General features: G+C 35.8%; 2 protein-coding genes and 1 pseudogene across 2 annotated transcripts in view; 1 reads left to right on the forward strand and 2 right to left on the reverse strand.

The window, feature by feature from the left end:
- Positions 1–1,855: 1,855 nt before the first annotated feature.
- On the forward strand, positions 1,856–16,533 carry LOC120118781 (annotated as a pseudogene).
- The window catches only part of LOC120118402 (acyl-carrier-protein phosphodiesterase PptH-like), a 29,304-nt gene continuing 19,912 nt past the window's right edge, over positions 13,024–22,415 (reverse strand). Inside the window, exon 8 of the mRNA XM_039138435.1 lies at positions 13,024–13,034. The gene's annotated coding sequence lies outside the window, so the exon portion shown is untranslated. The remainder of the gene's footprint in view (positions 13,035–22,415) is intronic.
- On the reverse strand, positions 16,352–18,770 carry LOC120118782. Its single transcript, XM_039138762.1, has 8 exons — positions 18,610–18,770; positions 18,306–18,498; positions 18,135–18,245; positions 17,810–18,016; positions 17,512–17,676; positions 17,360–17,413; positions 17,129–17,275; positions 16,352–17,057 (listed from the first exon to the last, which is right to left on the reverse strand). Exons 1-8 carry the CDS (start codon positions 18,768–18,770, stop codon positions 16,680–16,682), a joined length of 1,416 nt encoding a protein of 471 aa, XP_038994693.1. The 3' UTR covers positions 16,352–16,679.

Here is a 22,415-nt window from a genome sequence, read left to right on the forward strand (position 1 = left end):
TTCCCAAAGAATCCTTTTTCTTGCTATTCCCTGCACACCATAGACAAACTGCATATTTCCCTCAAACAGCACCATTAAGAAATAAAATAGCACAACCACCACAAATGCAACTATATGCAACTACATGATCCTAAAATGACTAAAATGAGCTTTTAAACAAATAATAACTTAAGTGAAAAAGGCTTTAAAAGTAGCCTTTTTAGGAAGTTAACATCACTCAGTGGGACTTATATGAGTTATGGTGACAACATTAGTGCACAACCTCAATGTACTCACATACCTTCAGTTCTCAACAGTGTACATGGGATAATAAAGAGATTAAATATGATATATATATATATATATATATATATATATAATGTATATGCTTTTGATGATATGAAATGTTACAAGAATTATATGATGATATATGTTTCTATATGATATGAATTGTATGAAATGATATATGTGTGTTATCAGTCATTGTATCTGTTATAAGAATGAGGCATAATATATACGATAAGAGCATAAGAGGTTATATGAACAAGAGATAAGAAATATGAATGATAATAGTGTATGAATATGATAGAGATCATAACAATGTTGCCATATGTACATGTATGTATTCTGTTATGTGAAATGTTTTATGATTTTTATTATATATGTTTATATGCCTCACTAAGTCATCGACTTAGCGTGTGATTATTTCACATGTAGGTTTGGAAAGCAAAAAGAGAAGTAAAGAGGAACAAGACATGTCAGTTCTCCTTATCTAAGATCAGATCAGAAATGTAAATCAATTTACATGTATTTTGTTAGAAAGAATTTAGTTGGCATGTACTAATATAAAAGATTTGAATCCGATATGTTTTAATCGGTTTTGTAAAATCATATGATTGAATTTTGTAATGTTTTAAATATGTATATGTAAAATGAAAATTTTATACGGATGAAACCTTGGATTTTATGAATTTATACGTATTTTACAAAGTTACTATAGCAATATTGTAGCAGTATTGTAGCAGTATTGTAGCAGTGCATCGATGCATGATTTATATTCGAATTTTTCACTGTTCATGGCATTGTTCGGGTATTGTAGAAGGTACTGTTCATTATTGTTCATACGGTACTGTTCATATCGTATTTTACTGTTTATAAATACATTTTTTCCTTAAAATTTTATAACAAACACAATTCAATAATATATTATCGTATTTTCTTAAAATGAGTTCAAATGTTTTGATATTTTGTAAGAAAAAGGTTTTGAAAAGTCAATGTGACATCTTGGGCTCGTATTCGGGTCGGATACGGGTTGAGGTGTTACAAGGATGGTTCAGAATTAATATTTGATAAAATTATGTTGAATTGTAATGGTATTATTGTAGTTAGCGAGGTTATTATAAATGATGTAAGAGAATAAATCTTTGGTTTCTCCAAAAATATATCCTGCATTCATGGCAAAATTGTGGATTGTGTAGGATGTTTTACGATAAGCAATGAACTTGAGATACATGAAAAGTATAGCGGAGACGAATTGCTTGAAAATAGTTCAATTATTCTGTTCTTAAACATAAACATCAAAAGGGTTTATATTAATTATTGCGATTTGTAATTTGATACACATTGAATGAGAAATATATATTAAACACATACGACACTTAACTAATAGAATAACTTACTTTCTGACATGTTTATTTAATTAAAATACTAAAAATAAACCGGGTATCCATAATTATTTCATTTTGTGTTACAAACAAGAAAAAATTAGAGATTCTAGCAAATAATGTCACTGCAAAACTGGGTTTTAGTGGCGTTTACTGTCGAAACGCCGCTAAGTTTTTACATATTGCTTCGTTTATGGTTAAAACGCCAGAAAATGGTAACATTAGCTGTATTTTGCGTTTGTAACAAATTGCCACTACAAACTAATATTTTAGTAGTGTTTTTATACAAACGCCGCAAAAGAATGTATATATAATGGTATTTTTTAAGCAATCGCCATAGTCTTTCTGTATATTAGTAGCGTTTACAGCCAAAATGCCACAAAACTGTAACATTATTGGCGTTTCTAAAATCGCTGCTAAAAAGTCCTACATTAGTGGCATTTTTAAGATAAACGCTGCAAAAAGAATGCATATTAGTGGTGTTCTTTTAGTTGTACTTGGCCCAAAATCAGCCTGTGCTATTTACTGGTTTAATAGATGATTGGACAGCTTCCAAACACTGGGTTTCAGTCAATGGCCAATCTAAACTCCTCTTTTTTTTCTACCCATTTTGGTAAATCCAAAGTTCAGGTATTTCGTTGTCTTTCTCAACTTTTCATTCTGTTTTTCTTTTGGTCGTTTTTACAAACACTTGGGGTACAATGGTTATGGAATTCACAACTTGAATTCCCCCACCCCCGTGAATTACGCACTACAGGTTGCAGATTTTGATACAAGGGAATTTACGGATCAGAAAAGGATAGAAATGTATGTTTCTGAGTTTGTTAATCACTGGCTTCAGGGTTTGAAGGAGAACCTTGATGTTAATGCGAAGTTCGTTCTATATTTGAAGGATTGGCATTTCGTGAAGGTGCGAGTTTTAATCTTTTAGTATTGATCGTTAGTTGATCATTGTTTCATAAAGGTTCCTCTTTTTTCTATTTTAAATCGCTAAGCCGTGTGGATTTCAGAACTCATACATGGATATGACTTATCCCTAAAGTCGTGGATGTTATTCTTGACAATTATCACATACATGACGATGTGGAAACTAATAAAGTTAATAATGATTTAAGTTACTCTGACTATCCCTTTGTGTATATGGGATCTAAAGATTTGAATATATATGCAACAATATCATCTGTAGTTGCATATATTGTAGAACTTTAGATATTTGTCTTTCCAGTGAAGATGCTTAATGACCATTCTGTATCCATGAATATTTAGTGTAAAGGAAACTATCTAACCATTTAAACCTTTTGATTCCAGGATCCTGGACATCTTTTCATGCTGATGTTTTCAGATCATATAGCTGGTCAAAAAATGTGTGTGGCAAGAAAAAGTAGTTTTTTCTGCCGCCTCAGCAAGTTATTCTTCCGTTTGACAGGCATGGATAACTTTTTTCTCAATATGACATGTTTGGAGATTTTAGCTTTCTAGTCTTCTTGCACTAGTTAAAAGAACATCTAGTCAGCTTTAGAACTATAACAACTAGTTTCTTGAGTTTCTTCTGCTTCACGCAAATGCTGAAGTCAATTAAGGTGCTATAAAGGCAGAGCAAGAGTAAAGAGTCTCTGAGAGATCCTTTACCTAAATGGCAGATGGTCCTTTTGTTGGGAAATTAACAGAGTACGAGTAATTTCCCTATAACCAGATTAGTGAGAATGCGAAATAAAAGCGGAAAAATAATACCCGAAATTGATAATGGAGTTCAACCAATTTTGCTTACGTCTTCGGACTGTTGCAGATCTTTTACTATAGCGAAAATTTACAGACAAAACACTCACTACTCACAAGAAAGCTCTCTAGTATTGGGAGAAGGAAATGATTTCGGATTTTGGGATGATTTTGAAGCTAAATGAGCTAGGGTATTTATAGTTGAAACTTAGGGATTAATCTTTGAAAATACCCTAAAGTGCAATGACTAAAGTGAATTTACCCATTCTTATTTTCAACAAACATCTACCAAACTTTGAAAAATATTTTTCAAAGAAACATTTACCAAACTTTGAAAAACATTTTTCAAAGTTGGTTGCCGAACTTTGAAACTAACTTTTAACAATCTCCCACTTGAAGACTGATTTTAATATGTCTTCACACCTCGATCAATGCAGCAGTATTTCTGGTCTTGTTATTCTAGCATGCCAACTGAAGCTGAACACAACTTCAGTTTGACCGTAGTCACTGTCTTTGTCAACATGTCTGCTGGATTTTGAGCTCCACTAATCTTTTCAAGTTTCAAAATCTCATCTTCCAGAAGAGATCGGATAAAATGATATCTCAATTGTATGTGTTTCGTCCTGGAATGAAAAGACGGATTCTTTGCTAGATGGATAGCACTTTAACTGTCGCAATACAAGACATTGTTTTCTTATTTCTTGCCTAACTCTTTCAAGAAACTTTGGAGCCAAACAATCTCCTTGCTGTCTTCCATAACAGCGACATATTCTGCTTCAGTTGTGGAGAGAGCAACTATCTTCTGTAGTTGAGAAACCCAACTCACTGCAGTTCCTCCTAGAGTATAGACATACCCTGTAGTGCTCCTTTTGATGTCAATATTTCCAGCTAAGTCAACATCTACATAGCCTGTCAGTATCGTATCTCCACCTTTGAAACAAAGTGTTTTGTTTGTAGTACCCCGAAGATATATGAGGATCCATTTGACTGCTTCCCAGTGTACCTTACCCGGATTATTCATGTACCTGCTAACAGCTCCTACTGCTTGAGCAATATCTAGTCTGGTACAAACCATGGTATACATTAGACTTCCAATTGCTGAGGCATACAACACCTTCACCATGTGTGCACGTTCTTCCTCCGTCTTTGGTGACTATTTTTTGGAGAGTCTAAAATTAACACCTAAAGGTGTACTTACTGGTTTAGCATCTTTCATGTTGAACCTTGAGAGTACTTTATTGATGTACTCAGCCTGTGATAACATAAAAGTCTCCGACTTTATGTCTCTCTTGATCCTCAACACAAGAATCTGCTTTGCAGCGCCCAGATCTTTCATTGCAAACTGCTTCGACAATTTTTGCTTCAAGTTTATAATCTCTTGCATATCTGAGCTTGCAACGAGCATGTCATCAATGTACAACAATAAAATAATGAAGCTATTGTCGAACCTCTTGATATAGCAACAATGATCTGTTTGGCATCTGGTAAAACCACTGCTACTCATGAAGTTATCGAACTTCTTGTACCACTATCTAGGAGCTTGTTTTAAACCATACAAGCTCTTCTTCAACCTGCATACCAGGTTTTTCTTGTCTGCCTCTATGAAGCCTTCTGGCTGCCTCATATAGATTTCTTCCTCCAAATCACCATGAAGGAAAGTTGTCTTTACATCTAACTGCTCAAGATGTAAATTCTCTGCAGCTACAATTTTCAACACCAGTCTGATTGTAGACAATATTACGACTGGAGAGAAAATTTCATTGTAGTCAATATCTTCTTTTTGCTGAAAAACTTTGACAACCAATCTTGCTTTGTAGCGTTTTCTCCCACCATGCTCTTCTTTGATCCTGTAAATCCACTTGTTGTGGAGCACTTTCTTTCCTGGTGGTAATTCAGCTAATTCCCAAGTCTGATTTGACATAAGCGAGTCAATCTCATCTTTCATGGAATACTCCCACTTGACTGAATCCTCCACTTGCATTGCTTCATCATAGCACTCTGGTTCATCATTGTCAGCCAGCAACAAGTAGTGCAAAGAAGGAGAATACCGTTGGATTGGTTTAGAAATTATGGATGAGCGTCTCAGTTCTGGTGTGACTGGTTCTTCTTGAACTGCTTCAGGAGTGATCTGAACATCATTTCCAAAAATCTCCTCAAACTCAACAAATTCCTTTGTTTCAGCTTCGGTGTTGGAGCTACTTGATTCCATGGTTGACATGTCTTTGTACATCACATTCTCATTGAAAATGACATCTCTGCTTTTGATGATCTTCCGATTTTCATAGTCCCAAAACCGGTAACCAAACTCATCACCACCATAACCAACAAAGACACATTTGTTGGACTTGGCATCAAGTTTACTTCTTTCAGTAGAATCTATGTGTACATAAGAAATACAACCAAACACTCTTAGGTGTGAAAGGTTTATTTCTTTCTTGCTCCAAACTTCCTCTGGTATTCTGCCATCCAAAGGAATTGAGGGCCCACGGTTGATCAAGTAAGTTGTAGTATTGATAGCTTCAGCCCATAGAAATTTGGGCAATCTGGCATGTATCCTCATGCTTCTGGCACGTTCATTCATAGTTCTGTTCATGCGCTCTGCTACACCATTCTGCTGCGGTTTCATGGGAACTGTTGTCTCCATCTTGATCCCATTATTTGCGCAGAAATCTCTGAATATCCTATTTCTATACTCTCCTCCATTGTCAGACCTCAATCACTTGACTTTCAGACCAGTCTCATTTTCCACTATGGCCTTCCATTTTCTGAAGGTATCAAAGACTTCTGATTTCTTCTTCAGGAAATAAACTCACACCTTCCTTGTTGAATCATCGATGAAGGTGACATAATATAGTGAGCATGCAAGGGATAGAACTGGAGATGGTCCCCATACATCAGTATGAACCAACTCTAACTTTTCTGCCTTGGGTGTCTTGTCAATCTTTGCAAAACTGATTTTTTTTGTTTGCCAAATATGCAATCCTCACATAGTCTGACATCTACATTCTTTAGATCCGACAGCTTTCCTTTTGACAAAAGTGTCTTCATCCCTTTCTCGCTCATATGGCCAAGCCTTTGGTGCCATAGGTTTGATTTTCCATCAGCATCTGTTGCAGCAATGATATTCTCTAAATTTGAGGTTATATAGAGAGTACCAGTCTTCATACCACGAGCAATGACGAGTTCTCCTTTGGCGATCTTCCATTCACAGCCTGAAAAAGTTGTGATATATCCTTCTCTATCAAGCTGTCCTACAGAAATCAAATTTCTTTTGAGGCCAGGAATATGTCTTACTCCTTTCAGCATCCAGGTGGTCTGGTTTGGCAACTTTAATCGAATGTCTCCTTTTCCGACGATCTTCAAGGTTTCATCATCAGCTAGATAAACCTTCCCAAAATCACTACTGACATAGTTCTCCATGATTTCTCGGCATGGGGTGGAGTGGAAAGAAGCTCCTGAATCCAAGATCCATGATTCAATTGGACTGTTGGCGCTTAGAATCATGGCATCACTTGTCTCCTCTGTCATGTTGGCAGAATCCTGTGTGCCGGTATCTTTCTTCAGTGCTCGACAATCTCTTTTAAAGTGACTCTTATTGCCACAATTATAACAGGTAAAATCTTTCTTTCCCATTCTAGATTTTCCCCGTCTGGATTTCGATCTGCCACGATTTGAATTTCTTTCTGAAGTTCTCCCTCTGGACTCCGTGTGCAAGGCTGAGGAGGTTGATGTTTCACCCGATTCTCTCCGTCGAATTTCTTCACTCAATACCAGATCCTGTACATCGTCGAATTTTAATTTGTTATTTTCCGATGAGCTGCTGACTGCTGTAATAATAGTATTCCAACTGTCTGGTAAATATGATAAGAGAATTAATGCTCGAACTTCATCATCAAATTCAATTTCTATTGAACTCAATTGGGTTGTGATTGTGTTGAGTTCATTTAGGTGTTGAGCCACTGATACCCCTTCCGCCATCCGCAAATTGAATAATCGCCTCAACAAATGAACTTTATTTGAGGCCGATGGCTTCTCATACATACTGGAGAGAACCGCCATAAGACCCACCGTGGTCTTTTCCTTTGCTATGTTGAAAGCAACATTGCGGGATAATGTCATTCGGATAACTCCGAGGGCTTATCTGTCGAGAAGAGCCCAGTCTTCATTCTTCATGCCCTCTGGTTGATTTCCTGAGAGAGGTTGATATAGATTTTTCTGGTACAAAAAATATTCAATCTGCATCTTCCAAAAGCCAAAGTCCGCACCATTGAAGTTTTCAATTTTCACATTACATTCGTCTGCAGCCATCGCTCCCACTCGAATCTGGCTTCTTTAGATCGTTCTGACAATTTTCGTAAACACCCGTGTATTAGAACACCTCCGTCAACAAATTTGTATCGCCGACAAAATTTTACTATTCACAAACTTCACTATTCACGTGAATATTAACCTCGCAAAAATTGACAAAATTCATAACCAAAAGCTCTGATTGCCAGTTATTGGGAAATTAACAGAGTACGAGTAATTTCCCTATAACATGATTAGTGAGAATGTGAAATATAAGCGGAAAAATAATAGTTCAGCCAATTTTGCTTACGTCTCCATACTGCTGCAGATCTTTTACTAGAGATAAAATTTACAGGTGTTTACAAAACACTCAATACTCACAAGAAAGCTCTCTAGTATTGGGAGAAAGAAATGATTTGGGATTTTGGGATGATTTTGAAGCTAAATGAGCTAGGGTATTTATAGTTGAAACTTAGGGACTAATCTTTGAAAATACCCTAAAGTGAAAAGACTAAAGTGAATTTACCCATTCCTATTTTCAACAAACATCTACCAAACTTTACCAAACTTTGAAAAACATTTTTCAAAGAAACATTTACCAAAATTTGAAAAACATTTTTCAAAGTTGGTTGTCAAACTTTGAAACTAACTTTCAACACCTTTAAATAAGTAGCCCAATTAATCCGAATTAGGGAGTGATACATTGAGTGTCATATGTTTGTGTCTGGTGGCCTTAATACTAGCCTAGCACAATGCTTCGCTGCCCTGAGCTTGAAACCAGGTATAACCTATCATATATGGAGCTGGTGGCTTGTGCAGCTCTCTTGTTTTTAAATTTGCCCTACAGAATGGATCCATGGTCTTTGCTCATATCAGATATCACCTAAAAGGTTCAAAAGATACTAAAAAGCTGAGAGAAATTTACATGTATTCTTTTATGGGGTTGTGATGACAACTGCATAGGATATTATCATCTTATCACATCTTATTATAGAGCGGATTACTGTTACAAGAATGCATTTTCTATACATTGCAGGCCTTTAATGGCATTGTTTCTTGACTGCTGTCTTATTTCACCCCAAGAACATGAAAACCACTATATATAACATCTTTGATGACATTAGTGAGACTAAATTTCCTGGTTTTAGGAAGGTAACTAGTCCTTCTAGAGCTTCAAAATGTATTTGTAATTTTTTTCCTGTGCATATTAAACATATGCTCTTATTTTCATGTTATGCGAAGGCTACCTGGCTGGAGTACACGCAGGACTAGAATGAAATTATCTTTGTACCTAGTGGATGGTACTACCAAGTCCATAATCTGGTAAATTACATTATTTTTTCTTTTTTATTCTTTCCTAAAAATCAATTTGAAGGTTATCAATATTTTAAGGGCTTGCAATTTAAAAAGGTCCCCTGAAAAAGGATAATAGACTTAGAGGAAATGACAGATAGAGGGATTGGGGAATGGAAGGGCATTGGCTAATGTGTTTGTTGGATAACGACTGAAGATATTTTTTTCATGGTGTTTCTAACTTATAAAGAGGGGTAAAATACCGTCTTGCAATATTAGGTCCCATAAAGAGGGGTAAAATGTGATCTAGGTCCCAAAGCTCCTGTGATGATGTAGTTCGCCTAAAGCTTTAGTTTCAAGCCTCGTATAGATGTTAGTAGGGTGAATGTTCGATCGAGTCGATTAAAAAAATTGAGTTATTCGAGTTGACGAGTCCTATTTTACAACTCGAACTTGATTTGAAATTTTTTTCGAGTAGAGTTAATTTTTCAAGTTTTTGTTTAAATTTAGTTGTAAATATTTATAATATTATAATATTATTTGATTCCAATTCAAGTGACTTTCTATAACTATATATAATACATATATATTTCTTCGTATTTTTTCATGTGATATACATATATTATACAAAGTCCAAGGAATCGACTCAAACTTAAAAATAAGTCCACTAATTACAAAAATTTCGAGTTATTCGAGTTGCATTTTACAACTTGATTTGAACTTGAATTTTTTTTGAGTTTAGTTGAGTTTATGAAATTGCAACTCAAAGTCAATTCGAGTCAAGTTTTTTTGAGTCGAAAAATTCAGTTTTTCGAGTCGAAAAATTCAGTTTTTCGAGTCGAGTCGAGTTTTGCTCACCCCATATTAGCTTTCTTGCATGTGATGATTGGTACACCTCTTTAACTCATAATACAAAGTTTTTTAGAACCACAACTGGTTCAATGGCTACAATCTTTCTTGGGTGGTAAATGCAGTTACTAGACTTGTTTTTTAGAAAAATAAGAATAACCCAGTACAGAATATGAAGTATGTCTTGTTCATTATTCTTTCTTTCAGTGGGATCTGTTAGTAAGTGACTACAAGGAGGCCAAGGAATACATAGAGGATATCAAAGACATTTGCAATGATTTTGAAGGGCTCTGTCAACACAATCTTGCAGCAAATACATGTATATTTTAATCTCGACATAGATGATGATAATTCACCACATGTTTAGTTACAAGTTTTTCTCCAGTTGAAATATGTTCTCTTTTCTTCTTCTAGCTGTTTTTTCATGGCCAAAATTTATGGATGGACTTATTTATTTAATTTTGGCCATGAAATTTTAACCACATGATCTAATTGTTGAAAATAGGTTAAAGCAAAGCACCGAAAGTTAGCATTAATTCCAACGAATTAAATGGTCAAAAGTAGGTGTAAATGTTGAAAAAAATGAAAGGGTACAATTATAAACTTTAGTTATTATAATTTAGGGTATTTAGAAATTAGTCCTTAAGCTTCAACTATAAATACTCTAGCTCATTTAGCTTCAAAACCATCCCAAAGCATTCTAGATTTCTTCCAATACTAGAGATAATTTAGAGAGTTTCTTGAGAGTTGTTTTCTCCTTTTTATCAAGAGAGAATTATCATTGTTTTCTTCTTGATCGATCGAGAGAAGTTGTAATTCCTATTTTCTCATAGTGAAATTCTTCTATCGTTGCCGTGGTTTTTACCCTATATTATTTAGGAGTTTTCCACGTAAAATTTGTGTCTTCTTTATTTTCATTTTTATTTTCACAAATTATCAGGTGCGATTTTGCTCTATCCGATAGCCGTCTTCCGTAACAATTGGTATCATAATCAGATTTGAGTGTGTAATATATGCTTATCGTCTTTGTGGTTGCCACCAAAAAGGTGGATCCTCTAACATAAGAAAGTAAGAAGATATTACCCATTCTTTGAAGGTTCCAGAGAACTATTCACGATAGTGAAATAGTAGGAGCTATCCGTAAAAGAAGCTATGGCAACGAAATTTGATATTGAAAAATTCAATGGGAGAAATTTCTCATTGTGGAAATTGAAGATGAAGATCATCCTGAGGAAAGACGTATAGCAACTATCAGTGAAAGGCCGGTAGATTTTTCAGATGACAACAAATGGATCGAAATGGACGGGAATGCTATGGAAAACTTTCATCTAGCATTAGCAGATGAAGTATTATCAAACACCGAGGAGAAGAAGACAGCTAAAGAGATATGGGATCATCTCACCAAATTGTACGAGGCCACATCGTTGCACAATAAAATTTTCCTTAAGAGGAAAGTGTACACTCTCCGTATGCCAGAATCTACTTCAGTGATGGAGCACTTAAACACACTGAACACTTTATTTTCTCAGTTTACATCCTTAAGATGTACAATAGGAGAACAAGAACGGGTTGAACTTCTACTTCAAAGTCTACCTGATTCGTATGATCAACTCATCATCAACTTGACAAACAGTAATGTCACTAGTCTAGTCTTCGATGACGTTGCAGCTACTGTTCTACAATAAGAAAATCGGCGCAAGAACAAGGAAGACAGACAAGTAAATCTGCAACAAGCAGAAGCGTTGACAACGATGAGAGGGAGATCAACAGAACGTGGCCAAAGTAGCAATCACAAACATGGTAGATCGAAATCGATAAGCAAAAAGAATTTAAAGTGCTACAACTGTGGAAAGAAGGGTCACTTGAAGAATGATTGTTGGAGTCTAAATAAAAACTCCAATCCACAAGGCAATACCATAAATACTTCAGATGATGGAGATGATCTATGTTGTGAAGCGTCAACCACCATGGAAGGTAGAAAGAGATATGCAAATATATGACTCATTGATTCGGGAGCAGCATATCATATGACCTCGAGAAGAGAATGGTTCCATCATTATGAACCTATCTTAGGAGGATCTATGTATAATTGCAATGATCATGCCTTAGAGATCGTTGGCGTGAGAACCATCAAATTAAAGATAATGATGGAACAATTAAAGTTGTTCGAGATGTGCGGCACGTGAAAGGCCTGAAGAAAAATTTATTATCATATGGATTGTTGGATAATAATGCAAGAAAGATTGAAACACGGAAAGCAATCATGAAGGTGTTCCGTGGAGCGCTTGTGGTGCTGAAAGGCGAAAAGATAACAGCAAACTTGTACATGCTGAAGGGAGAGACTGTGCTAGAAGCAGAAGCCTCTGTTGCCTCATGTAGTTCAGATTATGCAATGTTATGGCATCAGAAACTTGGACACGTGTCAGAAAAGGAATGAAAGTCATTGTGGAGCAAAAGCTACTTCCAGACTTAACAAAAGGTATCACTTCCTTTGTGTGAGCATTGCATAACAAGTAAGCAGCACCGATTGAAATTCAATACGTCAAATTCTAGAGGCAAAAGTGTTCTAGAATTAGTTCACTCTGACATATGGCAAGCACCAGTTACATCTTTAAGCGGAGCAAAATACTTCTCTCATTTATTGATGACTACTCTAGGAGATGTTGGGTGTACCCTATTAAGAAGAAGTAAGACGTGTTTTCAACTTTCAAAAACGTAAAAGCGCAGGTGGAACTTGATTCTAGAAATAAGATCAAGTGTTTCAGAACAGATAATGGAGGAGAATACACAAGCGAATAATTTGATGACTTTTGCAGGAAAGAATACATCAAAAGACAGTTCACAGTGGCGAACACTCCTCAACAAAATGGAGTGGCAGAACGGATGAACAGAACCTTGATAGAAAGAACAAGAGCAATGTTGAGGAATGCAGGCCTAGAAAAATCGCTCTGGGCAGAAGCAATCAATACCGTCTGTTATTTGGTGAATCGAGCTCCATCAACTGCAATAGAGCTGAAGACACCAATGGAGATGTGGACTGGTAAACCAGCTGATTATTCAAACTTCCATATATTTAGAAGTATAGTGTACGTGATGTACAACTCCCAAGAAATTTTAAAGTTGGATCCAAAATCCAGGAAATGCAAATTCTTGGGGTATGCTGACGGTGTAAAGGGGTTTCGCTTGTGGGATCCCACTACCCGCAAAGTGATCATCAGCAGGGATGTTATCTTTGTAGAAGATAAACTACAAAGAAAAGAAGACGATGATAGCGTTGAAAAGTCAGAGACTACTCAGATACATGTGGAAAAGGAGTTTGAACAAGGAGATTCTTCTGAAGCAGAACCAACACATGATGAATAAGAACTAGAGAGTTTTGAAGCTGCTCCAACAACTCGTCAATCAGATCGTGTGAGAAGATGTCCCAATTGGCACTCAGATTATGTTATAGAAGGTAATATTGCATACTGCCTTTTAACAGAGGACGGTGAGCCATCAACATACCAGGAGGTAATAAACAGCTCAGATGCTTCACTGTGGATGATGGCGATGCAAGAAGAAATTGAAGCCCTTCATAAAAATAATACATGAGACCTTGTGCCACTACCACAAGAAAGGAAGCCAATTGGTAACAAATGAGTCTTCAAAATCAAGCGAAATGGTGAAGATCAAGTGGAGAGGTATCGTGCAAGACTGATGGTCAAAGGATATGCTCAAAAAGAAGGTATTGATTTCAATGAAATCTTTTCTCCTGTGGTTCGACTAACAACAGTTCGAGTAGTCTTGGCAATGTGTGCTACATTGAACTTAAATCTAGAGCAGCTAGATGTTAAAACAACTTTTCTTCATGGAAATATTGAAGAAGAGATTTATATGCTACAACCTGAAGGTTTTGAAGAAGACGAAAAGAAGAACTTGATTTGCAGGTTGAACAAATCTTTGTATGGTCTAAAGCAGGCGCCGATGTGTTGGCATAAGAGATTTGATTCCTTCATTATGTGCCTTGGATACAACAGACTTAATGCATACCATTGTGCTTATTTCAAGAGGTATGGTGATAACGATTTTGTTATATTACTGTTGTATATGGATGACATGTTGGTTGCAGGACCCAACAAAGATCATATTGAAGAATTGAAGGCACAACTGGCTAGGGAATTTGAAATGAAGGACTTGGGATAAACAAACAAGATTCTAGGGATGCAAATACACCGAGACAGAAGTAATAGGAAGATTTGGCTTTCACAAAAGAATTACTTGAAGAAGATCTTGTCATGATTCAGCATGCAAGATTGTAAGCCAATTTCTACCCCTCTTCCTAGTAACTTCAAATTATCCTCCAGTATGAGTCCTAACAGTGAAGAAGAGAGGATAGAGATGTCTCGAGTACCGTATGCATCAGTAGTGGGAAGTTTAATGTTCGCTATGATATGCACAAGACCAGACATTGCACAAGCAGTGGGAGTGGTTAGTCAGTACATGGATAATCCAGGCAAAGAGAATTGGAATACAATAAAGAGGATCTTGAGATACATCAAAGGGACCTCTAATGTTGCATTATGTTACGGAGGATCAAACTTACTAATAAATGGGTATGTAGATTCTGACTATGCAGGGGATTTGGATAAAAGCAAATCTACTACATGATATGTGTTCAAAATTGTTGGTGGAGCTGTAAGCTGGGTTTCAAAATTGCAGTCAATTGTGGCTATATCCACAACAGAAGCAGAATATGTTGCAGCTACACAAGCCAGTAAAGAAGTAATTTGGTTGAAGATGCTATTGGAGGAGCTTGGGCACAATCAAGAGTATGTCTCTCTGTTTTGTGACAGTCAAAGCGCCTTGCATTTAGCAAGGAATCCAGCATTTCATTCAAGGACAAAGCACATACGAGTTCAGTACCATTTCATTCGTGAAAATGTGGAAGAAGGGACGATAGATATGCAGAAGATCCATACCAAAGACAACATAGCAGATTTCATGACGAAGGCAATCAATGCTGATAAATTTACCTGGTGTCGATCCTCCTGTGGCCTGTCAGAGACGTAAGAAACATGATGGTACAAGGTAGAAAGAATGGTGTGAAGATATGGTTGTTCTAATCAAATCTTCAAGTGGGAGAATGTTGAAAATAGGTGAAAGCAAAGCACCGAAAGTTAGCATTAATTCCACCGAATTAAATGGTCAAAAGTATGTGTAATTGTTGAAAAAAATGAAAGGGTAAAATTACAAACTTTAGTAATTGTAATTTAGGGTATTTACAAATTAGTCCTTAAGTTTCAACTATAAATACACTAGCTCATTTAGCTTCAAAACCATCCCAAAGCATTCTAACTTTCTTCCAATATTAGAGAGAATTTAGAGAGTTTATTGAGAGTTGTTTTCTCCTTTTTATCAAGAGAGAATTATCATTGTTTTCTCCTTGATCGATTGAGAGAAGTTGTAATTCCTATTTTCTCATAGTGAAATTCTTCTGCAGTTGCCCGTGGTTTTTACCCTATATTATTTAGGAGTTTTCCGCGTAAAATTTGTGTCTTCTTTATTTTTATTTTTATTTTCTCAAATTATCAATTGCGATTTTGTACTATCCGATAGCCGTCTTCCGCAACACTAATCCCTTGTTATTCAACGATTTTCCGATGTAGAAGGGGCAAGAGAAGAATTTTACAGACCTTATACATTTTTTTTGGATAGTATCATTCAGTTGATTCTGCAACTTACTAGAACTCTTCCTATCACATGTGTTTTTGCAATATACTTTCTATTACAAATGCTCCAATGCTATTTCTACTTGGACAGTGGTAATTGATATTCCAAAGTTGACGTTCTTATCATAGCTTGATAAAATTTGTTCTCTTTCCACAGGAATGAATTTTAATGATTTCTTCATCTTCATATCACGCTTTTCACTGGCCAATGCGGTGGAGCTGTATTATCTACATGGTGAATCAAACTCTGAAAGTTCAATCTGGCATTGCTCTGCTACAGTAAAGCATTTTGCTCTGAACCTTGCATCGATAAGGAAAATAGCATTGAAGATGAAATCTGAAGGCGTGGAAGGAAATCTGGGCATCATAAATTTGTGGGAAACTCTAAGTGATCCTAAGTTTCTTAAACTATGCACTGGTCTAGGCAGAATATATTCGGCTGTCCCTGAGGAAGAGGACTGGAGCTGTACCGAGAAGAAAGTTCTGATGGCTGATTTTGAGAAGTACGGATTTCAAGTTTGTAGTCCGGAAGATCTCGTTACATTTATAGACGATGCCGTTTCAAAACTTAGTAGCAATTGCAATGAACAAAACACTCCTGTCAGCATTATACGAAATCCAGCCACATCAGAGAAATTAGCATTCTTCTCTGTTATCCCCCCCTCCCCTATATCCACGTGTGAATTCGACTCGAATGTAGACAAGAGGCAGATGGAAGCATTCAAGAAAAGCTTGTGGAATGGAAGTGTATGCATTACGGCAGGAAACTTGACCTATATAAGTTTGTTGTATTACCTAGAATCAAAACCGACGCATTTCGTTAATATATATATTTAAGGGTTCTTTCTTTGGCACTTTTCTTGAGCTCCCAAACATCTAAATGTGTGTAAACTGATGAAATTTCTGCTGTTATTTACTGTGAATGAGAATTTTAGATTTTAGCAGCAAACAAGAAAAGACAGACATCACTTGCTAGTATTATTAACAGTTTGTATTTTCCCTCCAAAATTTACATGTATATAGTTCCCAGATGGTAGGGCAAATCAACCTTCCAGGTGGCCAAAAATATACATTGATTGATAGAGAGAAAAATATTTCTAAGAATCAACCTGGGATGAAAACTAAATACCCAAAGGGGTAAAAAAGGACAAAAATAAAAATAAAGGGTTCAAAGTTGAAACAGTCAAGGACATCTTACATTCCTTCCTGGACCTCCATAGTAAAAGTATGTTCCCCAAACATTGTTTCTTCCATGTCTGATGTCGTAACAATTTGAATGATCAGCCAACAGTCGAAGGTTTTTAAACGGAACCAAATTATTATCCCAATCAACGGTCTGCAAGTTCCTGAAATAAGCTGCTTTCCCGAAGCCTTCTCGGGCAAATCGGCCACTGCCCATTTGCGTTGATGTGTGAAATCCTGAGGATCTGGTGTTCACAACTTCTCCTCCGAATTGTACCATGTTTGCATGGCTTCTCAAGTGACTGAAAAGCAATGCAGGCCAGTATCCCACCAGTAATCCTGATCCAAATTCTAACCACCAATGTCCATGTTTTGGATCCTACAAAAAAAAAACTGCGTTAAATGTTGAATGTTGTATGACGATTCTGTTTAAGCCGATATCGAACTCACCTTCCAGACCATTAAGCCAATATCGAACTGCCTGCCATTGAAGGAGGACTTTGGGGATATGGCTGCTCCAATAGCAATCTTGTTGTTGATTTGGACAAATCCTGAGCAAAGCAAGTTGTAGCATCCTGTGGTGTGGTAAGCATCATTCTGTAAATTAAAAGTTAATTAGCAGTTGATTCACTTTTCTTGGTTTTAAATCTTGCTTTCGGATTTGCTAGATATTATACTCACTGTCCAGTATATGAAGAACCTTGGGCGATTATCTCCATATAGGTCAGGGCTAACCTGAAGAAACGTGAATATGGAAATCTTATCATAAGCATAAAGAAACTTCTCAATGAACAACTTCTGAATATTTTTGTACCGAAAGTTTAGGGACATGCCTGCCAACCAGCTTCAATGGTATTAAGATCATTGCCAAAAGAACCAGAGATGATCCATATCTGTGACAAGCTAAACTCGTACGCATTTGTCACGCGAGGCGCCCATACATTTATTTTTGCTTTTGCTCCATAATACTGATCTCCATTCTCAAACACAACTGCATGCTGCAATGAGAAAATATTTTTTTCTGATACCAATCTCATTGTCAAGACCAACTGCCAGTTTTACTCATATTTTGTGTCTTGAATTTTAAAAAAGTAGACAAGTTTTTAGGTATCAAAGGTCGAAGGTACTAACCTCATGGCCGCTGCTCGTGGAGTCTCTCCGCACATGTCTTCTTCTTCCATATCTTCTAACAGAACTTGCTCTCAGAATGTCTTTCTCAGTTGTCCTTCTGATTGGAACAGTCCCTTTGGGACAGGATTCACCTGTGTCTGTCCAAAGCTGGAAGCTTTCAGAGCCTGCTTCTGTAGAGTTATGACCTTTTGGCCTCGCCGGTGGATCCTGTCAGAACGAAGCTTCCATTAGTTTTTGTTTCATGCTCACCCACCCTAATGACTAAACCATATTGTCTTGAAACTCAATGCATCCATTAAACAAGAAGAAATTTTTAAATTTTTACCAATGGCTTCTTCCCTCTAAGCTCAGGGTGATCAAATGCAGGTTGAAGGAGAGATGGAACACAATCTATGACATCACCATCTGGACTCTGCAGCAACAAACGAAGAGACCAAAATCATATAATCATCAAGCCCACCAATCAAAGACTAGCTGAAAGTTTCAAAGAAGATGCCTGAATGGTCTTCACAGCTGGCTTGTTAATCTTCTTGAGATAAGCGTCGACTCTCCTTAGCTTTTGACTGTCTTTATCCGGGTTAAAAGTATGGTTCACCATTTTCCGGTGGTCGGAATCCGGTAAAGACAGGAAAGAGCCGAGAGAGGAAGAAACAACGAGGAAAGCAACAAAAATGGGAATCATTGAAAAACTAGTATTGTGGAAAACAAAAGTAGTCATACAGTGGCAAGTATTTGTGCTGCTTGGTTTTGATAGCAAGGATTCAGTTTGTATGCATTGGGTGTTGTCTTGTTGTGTTCACAACACAAGAACCACACTCTTCTCAGGCCTCACTTCACTTCCATTTCCATTGTTCAACATATAAACAAACCCAAGAGGTTCTAAGAAAGTGCTTTTGGATTTTGAGATACAGTACACACCAAGAAACTTGAAGGACCACCACCACCTCTTAGTCTTAATCATAGTTGGTCCTGTACTTTTGAATATGTAGAGGAACATTTTAACATTTTTTGTGTGTGTGTGGGGCATTTGTGTTAGTTGAAAGATACTGCCGTAAAACAGAAAAATTACTAGTATTGACTTGTAAATAAGATTATTGTGTGGTGTCGAGTAAATTATTATTTTAAAATCAATTTCATATGTATTTGTACAATCTTGAAAGTAAATGTTATCCCAAAATTAACACAATATTCTAAGTTTTATATAAAATTCATTGACCACACTAGGTTAAGCTTAATGGCGTATGAAGTAGGTAGTTGGGTGATCTGATGATGCACTTAATGAATGGTAGTGGTAGTATCCTGACCTGGTATTTGCGGGCAACAACAAATTTCCTAGTCGAGAATTGCACACAATATCTGCTCTTTGGACCCCAAATACTCAAAACTATGGAATGAAGAGGGAAAGAATCATTGATACCTATATTAATTTAGAAAATAAGGTCTGAGTTACTAAAGGTGAGAAAATACAAAATTTTAAGAATACAACAACATTAAATATTGTGAGAAGTGGTGGGTGGAAAAAGACATGTTCTTCTGGACCTCTGGTTAGCTTTTTTGGTTGGGATGCTTGCCACTTCCAACTCCATTTTTTTTTCTTTTGAGGAATGGCAACTTAATAGTTCCCACCAACCTGTGCAAAGAATTAAAGCTAGCTGTTGAGGAATATTGGGCCACTGCAACACTAGTCACCCTCATTTTTTTTTTGAGTAAACTAGTCACCCTAAATTTAAAGCATTGCCATATGGGGATTAGGATTAAAAGGCTGCCAATCCCATGCATACAAGTCACCCTCAATTCCATGGGGATTAAGAATAAAAGGCTGCCAATCCCATGCATGTATTTTCCCTTTTGGTTTCTTTATGCTAACATGTTGGTGTGTGTAATAATAATTCATGCGGGTGAATTACAGGTTGGACCACTATAAGTTTTTGTGTTGGGGGGTAATAAAACAATGCTACCAAAAACAATGATGAAGCCTAATTACTAGGGCAGTGATTAGGTTTGCATTGCAGATGCCATGTAATGTGCGATTGCCAAGTTAAATACAGCCAACTGTATACTTCTAACCTCGTACAACTCATTACTTGGTTACTCTAAACAAAGTTATATATATATATATATATATATATATATAACCTTATCAGCTTTCTTCCTCCTATACCTTCTTTCTTTCTTTATAATTTATATTAATTTTATTGATTAATTTAATTTTTTTTAATTTTGTTTAACAATGATGATGTTGATTTTGGTTGTCGTTCACCAGTTATTTTTTTTATTTTTAAAATAAAAATAAATATATTTTTGTGATATGTTCTCTATCTTTATAATATATTTTATTTGTATTTGTGACACGTTTTTTTTTTACTTTTGGTAGTTTACGATTTTTTATCGTTATTTTCATTTTTATTTTTTATTTGGATTTGACATTGTCATGACTGATCAAGATATAATTATTTGTTATCATGATGATCTTCCATGTTTTGGACTCTAGGATTGATTTGGATACATGTTTTGCGTTCGTGGATATTTTTTTCACGTCGCTTGACTCTGATTTGTGATTTGTTGGTGGCCTTAAGTAGTTTCATCCCCTTTTATGGTTCATTTGTCGATGCAGTCAGATTTGTTTGTATATTTATTTTGTTTGAGCTTTTTGGTTGGTTTTTTTACCTTTTCCTTATTGGTATTTATGTGATCTAGGTAGCTACTTTTGTGTCAATGGTTATAGGAAAATATCCTAATTATAATCTTGTTTACGTTTACATTATACTTGTAAATCTTCATTTTAATTTTGAATATTTTATATTTTTAATAAAACTAGTTGATTTCTATAAAGTATATATAGTTATATATAGTTATATAATTTTTTTTTAAAAATAAAATAGAATTAATTGAGTCATCTTAGTGATTAAATGAAATATTATTTTCTTAGATATCTCATATTCAAACATTTCCGTCAGTGTTATCAAGAGGTTGAAAAATTCTAAATAGATATTAACCTAATCACCCTGAATTATTAGAAAAATAATATATATATATATATATATATATATAGTTTTTAGATGAAGATATCATCACTACCACATGATGTAATCTTGTGGTGCTGCACGAATCTAACGATCTTAGCGTCAATATCAAACTAGTTGTCGGAAAAAAAACATATGTATCAAATTAGTAGGAAAAGAAAATCTAAGTACCAAATTATAAGAAAATGATAAGTACAAAGGTTTTATACGTATTTATACCTCATGTACAAATTACTATGAAGTAAAGGGTGAATATAAAGGATAAATGTACAAGTAGTATAAGAAAATGGTGTTTCAACTTTCTTTAATACTTTAAACACCAAATGACAATCCAGTAAAGTCCAAAAGATCGATGGTGATGCATGCCTGCCTACCACAATCAAAATAAATTTATATCTAAATTAAATTTAAAATTTTCAATTCCTGAAATCCCAATAAACAAAGTATTGTTCCATCATCTTTGCGGAAAGCAAAGCTGCAAATTGATGAACTTTTTCTAAAAGCATGGCCCTTTAATCTTGAATCACACAATCCACATAACTGAAATGGGATTTTGACATGAAACTTTAGTATAATTTTTCTAAAATTTATATTTTTAACTCTCTGAAAAAAAAATATCAAGTTAAAACAAAAATTTCCGACTTTACTCCTGTTGTTGGGTTGGGCATGCTTATAGAGTTGATAATTTTAACCATCTTTGTTGTGGATCCAAAAGCACAAGACCAGACGAACTAGATGATTTGGGCTCAGCAATCAACACACAGCAATACCAGAGGGACCTGGACTCCAGCGAGTAGAGGTAGGCTGCAAGTTGAGTTAAGCCCCTCTTTTAGTCTGCAAGTGACCCGAGACAACAATTCGGGTGTCACCATGGTCCTATTTGCTACTTTTGAAGATATAAATGGAAGATAAAGAATAAAGCAAGTTTCATTTTGAAGCTGTTTTGGGAGAAGGAGAGGATAGGAGCTGAAGATATCATACTGTCTAAAGGTGAGTCTCCTCCTCCTCCTCCTCCTCCACTTATCTGTTTTAGTTTTAATTTATTCTTAAAATTTTGAATGCACTTTGGGATTTTGTTTCCCTGAAGATTTTTTTGTTCAAAATAGCAAACCAAAATCAATAAAAGCAATAGGTTACGGATTGAATTCGACTTGTGTTTTTAATTTCTTTAAAAGAACGAGGAATTTAATTTATCCATATAGAAATTGGTCTGCTTTGGAGTTTTTAGCTTCAACCTACGTTTGGATGCTGAGAAAATAGAGGGAAGGTAATGCCAATATCTGCTGATAAGCTGAAAATAACACAAATTTTCAGTCCAGCTTTTTTTTCTCCCGAGAACAAAGTTAAATGAATAGATTTCTCTTTCACTTTCGGAAACTCAACTGAGCTCCCATTTTTCTTGGCATTCTCGTCCGACTTTTGTGTAAATATCTGCTGTTTGTTCTGTACTGTAAATCTTCACTCAATATATTTGATTGCTACAATTAGGACAAGGTGAATTTGGTTCCTGTAATATTTCTTACTATGGCTGGTATTGTTCTATCTGGGAGTCTGGGTTTAGCAGGGTCCCTTTTTTGTTCTTG

Source organism: Hibiscus syriacus, unplaced genomic scaffold, assembly GCF_006381635.1.
Source record: "Hibiscus syriacus cultivar Baekdansim isolate YM2019G1 unplaced genomic scaffold, ASM638163v2 tig00110328_pilon, whole genome shotgun sequence".
NCBI lineage: Eukaryota > Viridiplantae > Streptophyta > Magnoliopsida > Malvales > Malvaceae > Hibiscus > Hibiscus syriacus.